Source organism: Triticum aestivum, chromosome 1A (genome assembly GCF_018294505.1).
Source record: "Triticum aestivum cultivar Chinese Spring chromosome 1A, IWGSC CS RefSeq v2.1, whole genome shotgun sequence".
NCBI lineage: Eukaryota > Viridiplantae > Streptophyta > Magnoliopsida > Poales > Poaceae > Triticum > Triticum aestivum.
The window spans coordinates 589,281,826-589,299,756 of record NC_057794.1 but is presented as its reverse complement, the minus strand read 5'-3'; the positions used below and the strand labels follow the sequence as shown (position 1 = coordinate 589,299,756).

Genomic DNA, 17,931 nt, shown 5'->3' with positions numbered 1-17,931 from the left:
ATTCATTGTAGTTTACATGTTAAACACCTCAGTATAATTCTCAAGTTGCATGTTTAGCTGAAATATGATTTTTGGAGGGTAGGCCTGTTCTCGTGGACCCACATGTCGGGGGATGACACGTGTTAGCCTCCGGCAAAGTTGGCCCTCGGCCTGTTCTCGTGGTCCCACATGTCAGGAGATGACACGTGTCAGCCTCCTATTCGCTCTCTTTGCCGAGAGGTGCTCTCGGCAAAGTTAGCCCTCGGCCTGTTCTCTTGGTCCCACATGTCAGGAGCTGACACGTGTCGACCTGTACTTGCTCTCTTTGCCGAGTGGTGCTCCCGGCAAAGTTGGCCAACGTGGCAACCGTCGTCCCCGTCTGTTATCCGTTAGCTACTTTATTTTGCCGAGTTGTACTGTTTAGCTCTCGCAAAGTCTTTGCCGAGCGCCCGTGTTCTGGCTCTCGGCAAAGTCCTGTTTGCCGGAGAGGTGTACGCAGGGTGGCTTTTGCCGAGGAGGACACTCGGCAAAGGTTTTGCCGACGGTTTTCGGCCCTTTGCCGAGTGTCCGTGGCACCCGGCGTACAACAGAATTCCAGTAGTGGTTGTACAACGCCCAAAAATCCAGGGATCTTAGTCCAGAAGTTGTCAAACATGAAGGCGCGGGCCGCCGAGGGCCACTGTCATCGGCGAGAAGGAGGGGTCCATTGACAGGGCATGCAGGATGTGAGAATCAAAATGTATGTCCCACTCAGAATTTCAGAAGGAGTTGAGTTTGCACAAGGTGGGGTTTGCCCTTTCATTGTCATTGCTCTAGGTGAAACGGGTATTGTGCAAGTGGATTTCCTTGAGCTCACAAAGTTGCAACATGGCTTTAAAACGGTTCATCCAGCTAATGTTGACGTTTTTTTTTTGTCTCTTGCCCGGTATATTTGGTTAAAGGTGTCGAGAGCAAGTCACTTGACTCAGGCATTTGGTTTGAGGGCAACAAGCTCCGCGAAAAAAAAATTATTCTTCCGGCTGGAATCGGTTGGGCCGTAAGACATATGTGATGAAGAATTGTGAATGAGAGCTGCGGACGTACGTCTACATTGGCAGAGAGACAAAATTCAGAGGTCCTCACATTTGAAACCTCAACCAGAGCATGACTAAAGTAACCACCACGAGTGGCATTGAGCAAAGCTACTGAGCCGGTTGCCGCCAAGATAGATACAGTAGCTCCCGCATTGCATTATAGAAGAAGAGGACAAGAGAGATGATCTAGTTAATAAAGGAAACCGGACCCAAAAATCAAACAAGCACAGTTAATTAAGGAAAACCGGCATAACCACACACAACGCACAGCTACCTACTCCTAGATAGAGGATCTTCTGCCCGTCCGACGCTACGCAACCCACTGCATCAGTCGGCCAGGTACATCAAATCGACACATCATTCTTCTTGTCAAGTCAAGACCAAGCAAACAGTCCCGCAAAAAAAAAAGACGAAGCAAACAGGTGCACGCACGCACGCCTGTGCTTGCAACAACACTTGTGCCAACAAATATGATGAACTGGTCATACATAAAAGACAACACCAAAGATAAGATATACTGGAACAAACTCCAGACATAACTAGTAAACATCCAACGCCTTCATGCGTGGCAGTTTGGATTCAAAATCATCATGATAATAATAATAAACATGCATGTAGTTTAATTAGGAGGTTGCCACCATCTAGTCTAGGAGTAATAAGCAAGAAGCAATGGTTTTGGTTTGCATCATGATAATAGTAATAAACATTTAGCTTAGTTGCCACCATGCATCTAATAAGCAAGAAACACTGGCTTTGGTTTGGAGATATATAGATACTGATTCGAAACTGCTGCTGCTGCTACATCAGATCAGCATGAATGCAGTTCAGACCTTCCCCCTGCTGGTGAGAGATGCCTGCACTTGATCATATCCAGCCAACATAAAGGCTCCCGCAACACCTGACCGAAGAATGTTCGCACCAGCTCCCTTGTACAGCAACCTTGGGGTGGCACCCACATCCAGCAACACCTCAGAGAAGCTAAACCCATTCATCATCATTCTTCTCCTAATTGTATCAATTGGGTATGTTGCAAAGGCCGACATGTTGGTTGTCATCCATGCTAATGCAAAATTGGCTAGGAAATCATCCTGCTGCAGACATATCAAATCAAAGAGAATTAATTCGGGCAAAGGTGATCATATTCACACTGTCAAGTTTTGACAAGCAATGTGACTGCCTTACCTTGCTACTGCCAGTGAGAACAATAGACTTGAGGGCGCCATAAAGTCCAAAGTACAGGCCACGGTATATCCCTGCTCCATACGAGGAGACGAGATACCCCCTGTATAGATCCTCCACGTGTGCTCTGGGTCCCAATATACGACGATAAACATCCAGGTGACCATCGAATTCCCATTTGCCTTTCATCTTAAGATCATTGGCAAGCTTGGTCCTTGAGACCTCCAATGGATAAAACAACAGCAGGGACATGGCTCCTGCAGCGCTCCCACACCCAGCATGCCAAAAGAACCGTGTGGAGTATCGATCCTCACTGTTAGGCGGGGCCCTGCCCCAAACAGCCGGAAGAACAACGGCGTTGTAGTACTCATTCAGGGAGAAGACCAGGGACTATGTCAGAAAGAAAATAAAGCACCAATCAAGACATTGTAGCCAAATGAAAAATATTGAAACATGGAGGAAAATAAGGCTACAAATTCAGTACAAGTTCAGGGCTACCTGCTGAGGAAAATAACGCATCACATTAGCAAGATTTCCTCTCCAGAGGGACCGGAGACCTTCAGTCTTGACAAGGCGTTTGCAACAGTCTGTAATCCCCTTGAATGGCTCAGGAAGAATACCAAGCCTCACAAGCTCCTCTTGGTATTGCAGCAGGAGCTTCACCCTTTCGAATGGAGCCGCAGCAGACTTTGATATCACTGAAACTCCTCCCGCGAGAAAGAATTTCTCAAGAACACCTGGCTGGTTATGCCTCTCTGCCATGACGCAAGCTGAAAGTTCTAAAGGTTACTGTTGGAACGCATAACATTATCATAACTAAATGAATAAGTTTATTGTGCCTCTCTGCCATGGCCAATAACATGAAATCCAGAAACAAACACACAGAAGGAAACCATTTTTTTATGGGATAAGTATATTTTTTGTCCCTCTACTCTTTCCAAAGTATACAAATGGTCCCTAAACTTCTAAACCGGTAAACCTTGGTCCCTTAACTTTTCAAACCAGATAAGTTTAGTCCCTTATACCACTTTTGGTGGTTTTCATCCGATGTGGACACGGTTTTGACTAAAAATTTGATATGCCATTCGGGTTTGACTGGCACATAACTTTCCACTTCAGCACCATGCATGCCGCCATGACCTGTGTGGAGCATGATCAGGACCGTCATTGTCCGGCCGATGTTCGCCGTCGTGTACCGCGCGCATGGAGAAGGAGGCGTATGTATGCAGCGGCCACAGGATGGTGGAATACCTTGTCCCGGATGATCAGAAGTCGGAGCTACGGATGCTCGCCTGCATGGACGGCACAAGCACGTCGTGGACGTGACGTGCACGAACACCCATTCGCGCGTGCTCTCGCTGCTGCTCGTTGCCTTCTCACCGCTAGTCCGTGCGGACTAACTCCTTCAGCAAGCGTGTCGAGGGTCACCACCGTGGGTCAACCACAACTACGTGCACCATGAACACGTGTATTACTCGCGTGTTCTAGCCGGTACAGTACAAATCAAAGGGAACAGCGTCAAGTACGTTCGTGTCTAGCCAGATGAGTTAGCTAGCTTTTCACGTGAGAATCCAAAGCCAGTTTGCTGTGTACGCCAATCAAAACCGCCACGGCGCCTGCACCCCTGCCGCTGCCGGCCACATGACTTGAACGGCGAGCATGGCGAAAGTCGAGCATCCCGTTAGCTAGGCCACCGTGCTCTGCATGTAGTGCCACCACAGCCGAGCACTTACACAGTGTGGGGTGCCATCGCAGCTCCGTAACGTGGCAGTCAAACCCCAATGACTTGTCAAGTTTTAGTCAAAACCATGTCCACTAGAATGAAAACCACAAAAAGTGGTATGAGGAACTAAACTTATCTGGTTTGAGAAATTGAGGGACCTAGATTTGCTGGTTTTGAAGTTGAGCGATTATTTCTATACTATCAAAAAAGTTGAGGGATGAAAAATATACTTTTCCCTTTTTTTATTTACTGAGATTATAAGTAAATCTAGAAACCACTATCGGCATACAAATCTACAGACCGATCACAGCAGGGAAATTTAATCCATAAATAAACGCACAGAGGGCAACCATTTTCTCATTCGCCCCATAGATATAGAGATGATGAATAGACCTAGCAAGACTCTAGTAACCTCAATCGACATAGAAATCTACAGACCGAGTACAGCAAGGAATTGTTTTTTGGCCAATAACATCAAATCCAGACATAAACGCAGAGGGAAACCATTTTTTTTTATTTACTCCATGGAAACAAAGATGATAAGCAGACGGGTGGACCTATGGTTTGAGAAACCACAGTCCACATAGTAATCAATAGACCAAAAAAAAGTAGTCATAAGTAAATCGATAGACAAACAAGGAAGGCCTACCAACTTTATTCTTAGTTAGAATCTTAGCTGGTTAATTATTGTTAATAATTATCTTAAGCAAACTAAGCACTGACTGGTAAGACTTTTCGGAAGGGGCAAAAACTACATCCTTCTGAGTATGGAAAGAAACAAGATACTCCAGGCATGCAAATTTCACAACAACAATCGCCTAAGAGAAAAGAACATGTTTGTGAGGGACTCAGTAAACTCGTACATAAGTGAATCTTTACATAGAGGAAATAACCAAGCATGCAAATTTCACAACAACAATCTCACAAGAGAAAAGAACATGTTTCACAAACTCACCAAGCCTATCATCTCCTAGGCATGAGATATATTAACAGCATAACCATACCAAGAGAACAATAATGAAAGCAGCACAAGACATGAAAACAGAGTTTACTTACTCTGGTAACCGGGAAACTGGCCCAAAGCTGCCAAACCACAACACAAATCTGCACACAAAAACATGAAGTAAGTCAGCCAACAGTAGTATAAGTGGGGAGTACAAAAGTAATATATTCTACAACTAAGTAAACTAACAAAGAGAGAGTTTGACAAATAACTTGAAATCAACGAACAAGGGCACAAAAAAGTAATCCTCCATGGAAACAGAGGTGATAAGCAACAAGTCACAAGGTAACAGCAATGCTGGCACTCCATCATCAAGAACGGTACCCAAATATATTAACAATCAAAGAGAATGCACATCACGAACCCTACTCAAGCCTTCCATCTCTACCAATATGGAAGAACTCCACTCAGAGCACAAATAATAAAACAGTAAGTACAAGCGTGGTAACAGAGTATACATACATGCTTTGTAGTGTAGGAACCCAAATATGCACATAAACAAGTGAAGTAAGTCATCTAGCAACTATTGAAGGGCAGGAATATATGAACCGTTCCTAAAATAAGTTTGCAGGAAGATCAAATCGACATGGACAGTCACACACACACACACAAAAAAAAAAGGCATGCCTTTTGTTGGTTCCATTCCATCCATGGAACAGAGGAGATTTATATACCTCCTAAAAGGAAGCAACGATGGCACCAAGTCCTCGGTACCCAACAACAGAACGAACCGAAATGAAAAAGAAGACAGCAGATGGGAAATCAAATCTCTTCTTTTTCCCAGCAGATGAAAAAAAAACAAGAGAAGCTTTTTTCCTGGGTTTCTTCAAACTCGCACATGCACGCAGCAAGCTAACTAAGAACCCTACTACACCCAACAACCGTAGAAAAATTATTCGAGGAGAAGGAACATGAAAAACAAGAACCGTTTGCACCCTGTTCTTCCACCAAGAAGAGAAGAGGGGAACAGGGCCGAACGGAAGCTAATCCGCGGGAAGAAGATAAACAAATGAAAATCCAGGCAGAGGGAACAAGAAGAGCAGGGGGATCCAAACATAGAACCCTAAGAATCGATGCGGCGGCCATTACCGAGGGCAGGAGAGGGAGCTTCTCTGTTTCTTTGCTGCCCCTTCTCTTCTCCGCCTGCTGCAGCCTACGATCGCCCAGTCCCGTCTCCCCTGCCAGCCTTAAGCAGCAGGGCAGACTGCTTTTGCGTCGGACGCGTACGAGTGCGTCATCGAGTATGACAGCTTGCGCTTCTACTATGGCTCGCCGACAGTTGGGACCCACACACCATGGGCCCAGTGGTCAATGTCTCGGGTGAGGCTGGGTCGATTCCCATCCCATCCCAGGCCACCCACGATCCCCGGGCTAGAGAAGGCTGCAGCGTGTGAGCTAGTAGGTGGTGGCTACACCCGGTGTACAGACGCAGCGTGCGGCGGAGCGCTCGATGCGCGCCAGGTGCACCGTGCACCGTGTCCATTCAAAGTGCATCGCAAGTGATGTTACTCTGTGCATTTGGGGGCCACAGCTTCCGGGCGGATCTTTTCAACTCTTGTTCCGGGTGATTTGCAGGAACGGGGGTTGATTGCTACAAAAACAAAAGAAATTACAGCTCCACGACTGTATTTGTACAAAGTAAGAGCAACTCCAACGCGCTCATCCATTCTATTTGAATTAAAACGGACATAAAAGTGGGCCAACATGCTGACCCAAAAAGAATGCGCGTCCGCTTTTCGTCCGTTGAGTGACTTATTCCTGGCCCAAATTTGGACCTCATTTGCACTAGCGTAGACATGAGGCGGACGCGCGAGACGCCCGCCTACTCCTCCCCCTGGCCCGCTAGTGGGTGGCACATAGGCCACACTCTTCATCCCTTCGACAGCTAGCCCCCGACTGCCCCTCAGCCCGTCGTCATCACCTCCCAGTTCCGGTGCCCTCGCCAGCAGCCCGCACCCACATACCTCCCCCGCAGCAAGCTACCTTCCCACGTCACAGCCACCACCGCCTCACCGCCGGGGCAGTGCAGCTTCACCCACACGTCGGCGCGAGCACCACCTCGGCCCCCGTGCCCCCGGCCAGCTCCTTCGAGAACGGCGGCACGCTCGTCTGACGCCGCCAGGATAGCTACCTAGTCCAGGGGAGGCGCGCGTATCTTCGCCGGCCTGCTTCTTCGATGAGGCCCGCAAGCTGCTCGACAGTTTGCCAGCAAGGTACAAATGGACTCCGCCGACGAGTTTTTTTCACAATTTCTTTGCAACTCGGATGATTCTTCATTGACAATGAGGAGATGGTGGCTGCTGTGTTGGTCGTCCATGACCACCTTAGTAGGCAGCGGCCGCTGTTCCGGGGCTCGATCCAAGGGCACACTCCGGCGTCGAATTGCAACCGAGAGAGCGGTCATTTCCTTCTTTGGAAGGACTACTTCGAGACACCCAACCTGTTCTTCAAACACCGCCGATTTCGACGCCGTTTTCATATGGCTAAGCATGTTTTCAATCGTATCCGCGAGGGAGTTGTCGGGTACGATAAGTATTTCGAGTGCAAGGAGGATGCCCTTGGAAAGATTGGCTTCTCCTCTTATCAGAAATGCATTGCAGCTATCCGGATGCTTGCATACGGAGTTCCCGGTGATCTAGTACGTCTGTATGAGCGAGTTGTTGGGGAACGTAGCAGAAATTCAAAATTTTCTACGCATCACCAAGATCAATCTATGGAGTAAGCTAGCAATGAGGGGAAGAAGAGTGCATCTACATACCCTTGTAGATCACTAAGCGGAAGCGTTCAAGTGAACGGGGTTGATGGAGTCGTACTCGCCGTGATCCAAATCACCAATGATCCTAGTGCCGAACAGACGGCACCTCCGCGTTCAACACATGTACAGCCCGGTGACGTCTCCCACGCCTTGATCCAGCAAGGGGAGAAGGAGAGGTTGGGGAAGACTCCGTCCAGCAGCAGCATGATGGTGTAGTGGTGGTGGAGGAGCGTGGTACTCCAGTAGGGCTTCGCCAAGCACCGCAAGAGACGAGGAGGGAGAGGGGTAGGGCTGCGCCAAGAAGGAGATATTCTCATGTGTATGGCAGCCCAAAACCCCCACTATATATAGGGGAAAGGGAGGGGCTGCGCCCCACCTAGGTTTCCACCCCTAGGGGTGGCGGCCAGCCCTAGATCCCATCTAGGGGGCGGCCAAGGGGGGAGAGAGGGGGGCGCACCACTAGGTGGGCCTTAGGCCCATCTGAGCCTAGGGTTTCCCCTTTTTCCCTTCTCTCTTGGCCTTGGGCCCTGGTGGGGGGCGCACCAGCCCACCTGGGGTTGGTCCCCTCTCACACTTGGCCCACGCAGCCCTCTGGGGCAGGTAGCCCCACCTGGTGGACCCCCGGGACCCTCCCGGTGGTCCCGGTACGTTACCGATAGCACCCAAAACTTTTCCGGTGACCAAAACAGGACTTCCCATATATAAATCTTTACCTCCCGACCATTCCGGAACTCCTCGTGATATCGGGGATCTCATCCAGGACTCCGAACAACATTTGGTAACCACGTACATACTTTTCCTATAACCCTAGCGTCATCGAACCTTAAGTGTGTAGATCCTACGGGTTCGGGAACCATGCAGACATGACCGAGACACCTCTCCGGCCAATAACCAACAGCGGGATCTGGATACCCATGTTGGCTCCCACATGTTCCACAATGATCTCATCGGATGAACCACGATGTCGAGGATTCAATCAATCCCGTATTCAATTCCCTTTGTCTAGCGGTATTGTACTTGCCCGAGATTCGATCGTCGGTATCTCGATACCTTGTTCAATCTCGTTACCAGCAAGTATCTTTACTTGTTCCGTAACACATCATCCCGTGATCAACTCCTTGGTCACATTGCGCATATGATGATGTCCTACCGAGTGGGCCCAGAGATACCTCTCCGTCACACGGAGTGACAAATCCCAGTCTCGATTCGTGCCAACCCAACAGACACTTTCGGAGATACCCGTAGTGTACCTTTATAGCCACCCAGTTATGTTGTGACGTTTGGCACACCCAAAGCATTCCTACGGTGTCTGGGAGTTGCACAATCTCATGGTCTAAGGAAATGATACTTGACATTAGAAAAGTTTTAGCAAACGAAGTACACGATCTTTGTGCTACGCTTAAGATTGGGTCTTGTCCATCACATCATTCTCCTAATGATGTGATCCCATTATCAACGACATCCAATGTCCATGGTCAGGAAACCGTAACCATCTATTGATCAACGAGCTAGTCAACTAGAGGCTTACTAGGGACATGGTGTTGTCTATATATCCACACATGTATCTGAGTTTCCTATCAATACAATTCTAGCATGGATGATAAACAATTATCATGAAGAAGGAAATATAATAATAACTAATTTATTATTGCCTCTAGGGCATATTTCCAACACGAGTTTGCGTGCCTAGACTCCATGTACAAGTTCTGCAAGGTTGTGATTGCAGTGTTTGGCCATGAGTATTTGAGAGAGTCAAATGCTGAAGATACAGCCCGCTTGTTGGTGATGAATGCTAGCAGGGGATTCCCGGGGATGCTTGGTAGCATAGACTGTATGCACTGGGAGTGGAAGAACTGCTCTTCTACTTGGCAGGGGTAGTATAGAGGGCATGTCAAGGCTTGCACTGTCGTACTTGAGGCCGTGACCTCACAAGATCTCTGGATCTGGCACTCTTTCTTCTGCATGGCCGGATCACACAATGATATCAACGTGCTTCAACGCTCTCCGGTGTTTGCAAGGTTTGCTGAAGGCAATTGCCCGCCGGTGAATGTTAACATCAACGATCACAACAATAAAGGATACTACCTAGCTGACGGTATCTATCCTCAGTGGACTACTATTGTCAAGACAATCTCTAATCCTGTAGGAGAGAAGAGGAGGAGATTTGCACAAGAGCAAGAGAGTGCTAAGAAGGATGTGGAGCGTGCCTTTGGTGTTCTGCAATCTCGATGGGGCACCGTTCGGTATCCTGCTAGAATTAGGAGCACCAAGAAGTTGTGGGAGGTGATGACTTCTTGTGTGATTGCACAATATGATCGTAGAGGATGAGCGTCTGGAACGTATCTACGATCCAGGGTTTCAATTTCAGGGTGACAATGTTGTGCTTGAGCATGGAGGTGCGACAAAGTTTGCACAATTCATCCAATTTCATCATCAAATGCGTGATTGGAAAACTCACATTCAACTGCAAGATGATTTGGTTGAGCATATATTGGGCGCACATTGGCAACCAATAGATGTATCTTTTTTAAAATATATTTGAGACAATTTTATTTTTATTTGATTTGTAAACTATGATATGTTTATTTGGCTTGTGAACTATGATATATTTGTTTGCTTGTGAAACTATGTAAAATGTTTGTATTTTGTTTGAACTATGTTTGAAAACCCATGGCAAGCCGGTCCCGAGGGAGAAAATGGGTCTGCGTGTTGGGTGCACTGCCGACCCAAACACAAAAGAGGGCGGATGAGCAGCGGCTGGCCGACCCAAACAAACAAAGCGCGTCCTTTTGGGTCGGCGCGTTGGAGTTGCTCTAATTTCCCCCTTGAAACAAGCAGCAATTGTTGTCTCATATAGAGTTTTTTCTCTAATTCTACTACAGGGATGCTTACCAAAAAAATTGTGGGCGGGGCCAAGATTGCTTAGTAATGATGTGCCAACAAAATAATTAGCGGCAAGGTGCCTCCGATGACACTAATATGACGCCATCAATATATGTTACTAGTAGAATGCCCGTGCATTGCCACAGGTCTTTTAATTTGTTTTCTCGATTACACCTATAAATACATTGCATATATGTTTCTCGCTCCACCTCTCTCTCTCCCTCCCCCTCTCCCCTCCCCCCTCCCCTCTCTCTCTCACACACACGCTCTCCTCTTCCTCGCTCAGTGTTGACATTCACCGGCTACAGTATGTCCCAAAAGCTAAAACATTAAAGGGAAACAATGTAATAGTATGAATAAAACAATGGATTAAATAACATATATAAAGTTAATGGAACTTCTGAGTAAGAACAATGATCTCCGCACATAAGATTAGTACAAAACTCGATGGCTTCCATCACCAAACTTCTTTGGGAAGTAGGTGATGATGAAAGTAAACCGAGACATGGCCTGCATTCTCCATTTCAAGATGGTCAGCATAAGAAGATCCATGCGCACAATAGTACTTGACTCAAACACAAACTTCATATCATGGACTTACAACATCCACATTTTAACATTTCATCAAATCAGTAAAAAAATGATAGCAAAATGTTGTAGTTTCTCCTTTAAGACCGCTCCATTCATCCCCATCTCCTTGTTGTTCTCAACTTCCACAGCAGCCACGAGGGCATCAGCCCACTTGATCTGCTCTTTAATGCCCCCACCTTCTAAGTGCTCCACCTCTCAAGAGCATTTGTACTGGTGTAAAACAACTATTAGCTCTTCCATCTTGTTCCAGTGAATCCAAAAATAGTAGTTCATACCCAGAAGAAATAAAAAAGCATGTCATAATTAGTAAACAATTATAGCGGAAAATAATAAATAACAATCCGATCTTGAAAACGGAACCTCCACCTGCACAAGTAAATTTTGCAACTGCAGACCTCTCCCACTCCTCATATTTGTTTACAAAATAATGCAGAATATACACTACCAATCCAAAAAATTGAGTCCAAAAGAACTGGATCCTCCTACATCATTGGCTAAGTTGCCTGCATGCTGTCGAGATACTGGCTTCCTCATTTTCATATTTAAGCAGATATCTTGCAGAAGAGATACTTTGGTAGGGCCAAAATTAGTAGCATCAACCGGACAACAGAACCTTCTATCCATTGATCCTACAGTAGTACATATTCTTAACAATTACGGTTCAGTAAGAACAGTAGGTGTCAACGAAGAATTAACAATAAGTATATCTTGTATTCTTTAAAGATGGTTCCTAAAGAATATTAAAATACTAAGATATTGCTATTACGTACCTGATGGTCTGCACAGACCTTCAGATTGTTGGAAAATGGTTACCTACAAAAATGGTATACTCGTAATACTCAAGTTCTCACAAAGTTCCTCAGGCACACTACCAAATAAATGCAAACCTGGGAAATGTTGACATTTTAAAATGCTGCAATCAACAAGAATTTGTGCACCATGCTGTATAGTTTAGCTCCACCAAAATCTAAACACTCTCAGATTACTCAAGGACGTAACTTATTAGCATTCTATGAATATCCAATATCACCAACCATCCATGATTTATTATGATTAACAAATTTACTAGATGATGTGGCCAATGTGTCATCTAATATTGAATATTAATGTTCTCCGTAATTACTAAAAGAAAGCAAGGAAACTTTCTGCATATAGATAACTGAATCTGCGTATTATTTCAATATATACTCACAAAACACCAAGCTGCATTGAAGTCGGGTAGGGGTGCATGGGCACCAGCCACAACATTTCCGTTGTCGCTGGCCTTGCTCGCCGCTGCTTGAGCCCGATGAGCAAGGCCATCTTTCTGAATCAACGAAGATTGCACCACAAAGAGAATAGAAAATCATTGTATGGCAACAACAAATAGATTGAACGATCGAGCGATTCAAGAAAATGTACTACTATTTATGTAAAATAATAAAGTGAGATGCTGACTTGTTTGATTACTTGTCAAAATCATCTACATAGTAAATGTATTACTATTTCTGTAAGAAGTCTTCCTTTATTAGTTCACCTATTTGCTGCAAAAAACAAAGCTTATATATTTGATGTCTAAATCAACTAAGGAACAGGATAAGCTTCAGTGCAACCCACAAATAACTTAGCACCACATGTGGACACAGCCCCCCTCCCACGCGTCGCCCCTCCCGCCAGTGTAACCCTCCCTCCTCACCGCCACAGGAGAGGTGCAGCCGGGATTGTGGCGCCGAAACTTGTGCTTTTTCTCCGCCATGTTCTGGCCGTGGGTTGTGTGGCATTCGTCATGCTCTTGGAGAGCCTCGGCACATTTGATGTGTCCTGATCCGATCTAAGTGACCACCCATCCATGTTCTTGGGGAACTTTTTGATCTTCCGACGGTGTGGTGCCTTGCGATCCAGGCAAGGAGGTTGTGGCCTCCTTCAGAGACTTACTTGGATGGATGTGTCGTGCCAAGGGCCTTAGTGTTTGGTGATGGCATGCCTTGACAGTGCATCTTCATTCCCTCTCTAGAGCCGTCATGCTTCCATGTTCCTTGTTCAATCGTGGTCGAGGACCTCAATGCCTTCAGTTATGTGTTTATATGTATATCCTTCCTACATGAAGTGTTGAGCTTAGTAATCTGCTTTCGAGCGCATCTGTATCTTTCTGTTTTCTGTTGTTCTTGTGTACTTGAAATTCGAAGGACCATATTTTCTATTGATGCAACTACCATGTTCATTTGTTTGTTTCATAAAATCAGGATACTGTAACTGTAGAAAGGAGGTGACAGGACATTAAAGGAAGCCCCTGTTCAGCGAGACTTTAGAATGTATCAACAACAGAAGGTACCATTAGCATTTCTTATAGCAAGCAACTTTATGTTATAATATATATGATTATATTATAATATGCAAATTTCATGGGCAAGATGACTAAATTAAGTTCATAATCGCAATATTCATGCTCTACAAACTTAAATATGCCACCCTACCTTGCAATCTCATGTAGAAAACAACTCAACTTGACAAATTCAAATTTGAAACATAACCAAAAGACAGCAGACACCATAACTATGTACCTTATTTATCAAGATATGAATTCTGGTGCATGGTATGCCATCAGTGAGGAATTTGGAAGGAAAATTAGCATGCAATGAAACCCGTGTCAAAGATCAATTAGCTAGAGCCAAGACCCACCGAATCTACAGAAAATAAAATGATAAGCCGAGACACAATGATTAGAAATGAAGCAAAAAATGATAATATCACATCTTGTTTAACAAAGCAATATCAATTGGTGTCTAGTGTCTAAAACCTACAACAAGAGAGAAGTGGTGGGGATGCTTCTATTGACAGGAATTGTATTATTACAGCACATCCATTAAGCTCTTCTCCTTGGTACACCACATTTACTAAGTTCAAGGACAACTCAGAGTGAGATGTGTCGCGACATGAGCTTATGACTTCATAAGCACGTCTTGGTTGATGTCTTTGCGAGCTGGGGAGAATTACATCAGCAGATCCATAAGTGAACTTGATTCCCTTGCCAAGGTATGTGCGATGAATGTGACCATTAAGAAAGTTGATTTAAACCAAGTTATGATGAATATCTTGTTTTTGCCTCTGCTTAAGTAGTTGCTCATTGGAATATTAATAAGCCTTTCCAACAGGAACCTAAGCAATGCAACAACAGGGGAGGAACAACATTTAGGTTGGTGATTTAAAGATGATTGGATGAGCCACAGAAACCACTTGCACTACTGTATGAGCTGTACTTTAACTGGTCTTATCCAAATCAATTTCTTGTGCAGAAACCACTACTGTATATTAAACACAATGCAGAAACCACTACTGTATGAGCTGTACTTTAACTGGTCTTATCCAAATCAATTTCATGTGCAGATAACAAGTGAAATTTAATATAATGTCTATTTCCTATCTACTTATAGCTGGGAAATCCTCCGCAACATGTACAAAAATGATAAAATTTATTATTCCATTGTGAAGCTGAGATGTGTCAAATTGAATGAAACTATATAAATCATCTTAATATCCCTTAGTTTCCTTAAGGACCCCGCTGCCACGAGAGGGTAGGACAAAAGATGTCATGCAAGTTCTTATTATAGGCATGTATGACTATATACGGAATACATGCCTATATTACATTGATGATTTGGAGCTATTATGTATCGCTCTAGGTTGTGACTATTACATGATGAATGTCATCCAATACAATTATCCATCACCGATTCAATGCTTACGATTCTCTCATATTGGTTTTTACTAAGTTATTATTGTTGTTGCAATCGCTATAAAACTGCTACTATTACTGTTACCGTTACTATTGCTAATTTTACCATTGCTATCAAACCATCATACTACTGTGCTATTGATCACTCTGCTGCAGATATTTAGTTCTCCAGGTGTGGTTGAATTAACAACTCAACTGCTAATACTTGCGAACATTCTTTGGCTCCCCTTGTGTCAAATCAATAAATTTGGGTTGAATACTCTACCCTCAAAAACTGTTGTGATCCCCTAAACTTGTGGATTATTAGATATTTTGATGTTGGGTTAGTAAGTGGAACAAATTTGAAGTGTTAGTGGTTGTTATGAAGAGTACTAATTAACCAGTGAACTTGCATGCCTAAGTTTACAATGTGTGCTTCATTTGTTTATAGTATTGAATTTCTTAAATTGGTTTTATGCAAAATGCAGCCACGGCAGCAGAATTGTTGTCGTGGTTACAATTTTTTAATTTGCATGCCTAAGCTTTTAGTGGAGGGTGCTTTAATACACCCGCCACTGCAACAAAAATAAACAATGGCGGGCACATGCATGTTGCCCACCACTATAGAGACTCTATCAGTGGTGGGCGCCGTCCGCCACTGATGCGATTATAGTAGTGGCAGGCACTCCTGGCAGCCTGGCCCGCCACTGCTGGCATTTTTGCGGCCGCTACTGCTAGGCGTTCCTGTAGTAGCGGCAGGCAAACAAATAGATTTTGTTTTCAAGGCCTTAGGCCATAGGGATTCTGCCACAACGACCTTGCGTACCTAGCTTGTTTCGTACCTTTGCTCCAAGGAAAAAAACTTTATAGGTCAACCATAAAGAATACTCTCCATCAGCTACTAGACTCAAAATGAAGTAATTTTTTCTTTAGATAAGGAAGAATATTGATGAACCAAAGATAAATAAAAATCCGCGAGAGCTCCAAAAAAGGATAGCCTCTGCCGTAGAACACAATTTCGCTCGCCGTACCCGAGAAAAGGAGAAAAGTGATGCTCAATTTCTCGAGCACTACAACCAGCCAGTCATCTACTCCCTCCGTTCCACAATAAATGACCCAACTTTATACTAACTTTAGTATAAAGTTGGGTCATCTATTTTGGAACGGAGGGAGTATGATGCATGCAAGTAACTCGCATTAGATAAGTTCGGACAAGAGAGTAACTTGCACGCTGATACTAGATTTGTTCTTACGGTAGTGACCAAAATGGTTACGAATAAAGATGAGCTAGCATTTCTTTATTCTTTTATTATATGAACTTGAATTGGCTGTGACCCCTTGTTAGTTGGGCTTTTTTCTTTTTTTTTTGCCGGTGCTTGTTAGTCGGTTTGTTGTTGACAGAACAAGTCTAAACTCCATAGCACGATGCGATGCTAGAAGTCATGGTGTGCCATCTACAGTAGTAGTTACGAGAGTAGATATTTTGTGTAGAATACGATGTCATGGCCATGGGGGTCATACGAAAACTTTGAGATAGTCTACAGGGCATATTTCTGATTCCATTTTGCGCCGCACCCTCTTGTTTCTATGCCAGGGCCAATTAAAAGTGTTTTGCACATCCATGTCATATTCTTCTCTTTAATCATTCTTTCAAGATTTGATCCATCATGGCTCAACTCTTTAGCCCAAGCATGACAACCTCTGAGATCCTCCAGTGAACTCCATCTTGATCATAGTTGATTCAATCTTAATGCATAACTAGAATATTGATGAACCAAAGAGGAGGCAGAATATTGATGAACCAAAGAACGAAAAATTCTGCGAGGGCTCCAAAAAGGGATAGCCTCTGCCACAGAAAACAATTTCGCTCCTTGTACCTGAGAAAAGGAGAAAATTGATGCACTACAACCAGCCAGCCATCTATGATAAAAGTATCTAGCTTTGCATCACCGAACTTGAATCAAGTCGCGGCCATAGAAAACACAAGTTCCTCCTTAGATGTGTATGTTTCAAAAGGCGTCTTGATTGTAGAAGACATAGTGCATCTTGATTGTGCTAACAAAATTTGTCTAGTTTGCTCCTGTCTGCTCCCTTCTCACGTTGCCTAACACCCCTCCTACAATCTTCAATCCTTGCTAGGCAAGCCAGAAAAAATCCAACAATAGTACCTCTATTTGTGCCAAAGCTCATCGAATCTTGTGAGCGAACTTCTTTTTCTCCGAGAGCACACAAATCGTGTGCCTTGGATTTATGGAAGACAGGGGGTAAAATAAAAGAAATTTAGGCAAGTTCCAACCACGCCCCGATGAGAAGCAAACACCACTCCAACTCGGAACACACACAATACAACTCCAAGGCACCAGGTCATGTCCTACACCTACCAACAAAGCCGCTTCTCGACAAACGGCGATCACCTTCAAAGAGCAACAACTCCAAACAACTATCCTTGCTGACACACCAACCCTCCTCTAGTGCCTAAAAAGAGTTGGACTCACCTGCGGCGGTGTACATAGTGCTCCTAATGAACAATCCAGAACATCGGGGAGCACACAAGGAATGCTAAAGCCGTGTCTCGACAAACAATGTTCCCAAAAGAGGAACGATCGACAAACGACGATCACCTCCAAAGAGCAACAACTCCAAACGACTATCTTTGCTGACAGAAGAACCCTCCTCTAGTGCCTAAAAAGAGTTGGACTCACCTGCGGCGGTGTACATAGCGCTCCCGATGAACAATCCAGAACATCGGGGAGCACCAAAGGAATGCTACATAGAACCTCCAAGCCATGTCTCCACAAACAATGCTCCCAAAAGAGGAAGGACGCTGGCATCGGCTATCCGTAACTGGACCTAGGCTTTTGCCCGGAGGCAACCAACCAACCAACCAAGTAATAGAGAGCGAGGAGCGGACACACCATAGCGACGCCTCCAAGGAGGGGAACGACACATGGGGGCTAGCACCGACCGGTCAGCGTATTAATTTGTAGTCCCTCCATTCCTAAATATAAGTCTTGTTTAGAAATTCCATTCCAGTATAGACTACATACGGAGCAA

General features: G+C 44.8%; 1 protein-coding gene across 1 annotated transcript; it reads right to left on the bottom strand.

Annotated features, from left to right (window-relative positions):
* Positions 1-1,592: 1,592 nt before the first annotated feature.
* On the bottom strand, positions 1,593-6,071 carry LOC123182991 (ADP,ATP carrier protein 2, mitochondrial). Its single transcript, XM_044595713.1, has 5 exons — positions 6,047-6,071; positions 5,011-5,058; positions 2,730-3,001; positions 2,235-2,621; positions 1,593-2,140 (listed from the first exon to the last, which is right to left on the bottom strand). The coding sequence occupies exons 3-5, from the start codon at positions 2,991-2,993 to the stop codon at positions 1,877-1,879; spliced, it is 915 nt and encodes a 304-aa protein (XP_044451648.1). The 5' UTR covers positions 2,994-3,001; positions 5,011-5,058; positions 6,047-6,071; the 3' UTR covers positions 1,593-1,876.
* Positions 6,072-17,931: the final 11,860 nt, after the last annotated feature.

Excerpts from the sequence above, each read along its gene's own strand:
- LOC123182991 (XM_044595713.1), bottom strand. The coding sequence starts at position 2,993 with ATGGCAGAGAGGCATAACCAGCCAGGTGTTCTTGAGAAATTCTTTCTC. Across the intron at positions 2,622-2,729 it reads TGCGTTATTTTCCTCAGCAG|TCCCTGGTCTTCTCCCTGAA; the intron begins GTAGCCCTGAAC and ends TTTCTGACATAG. Across the intron at positions 2,141-2,234 it reads TTCTCACTGGCAGTAGCAAG|GATGATTTCCTAGCCAATTT; the intron begins GTAAGGCAGTCA and ends TGTCTGCAGCAG.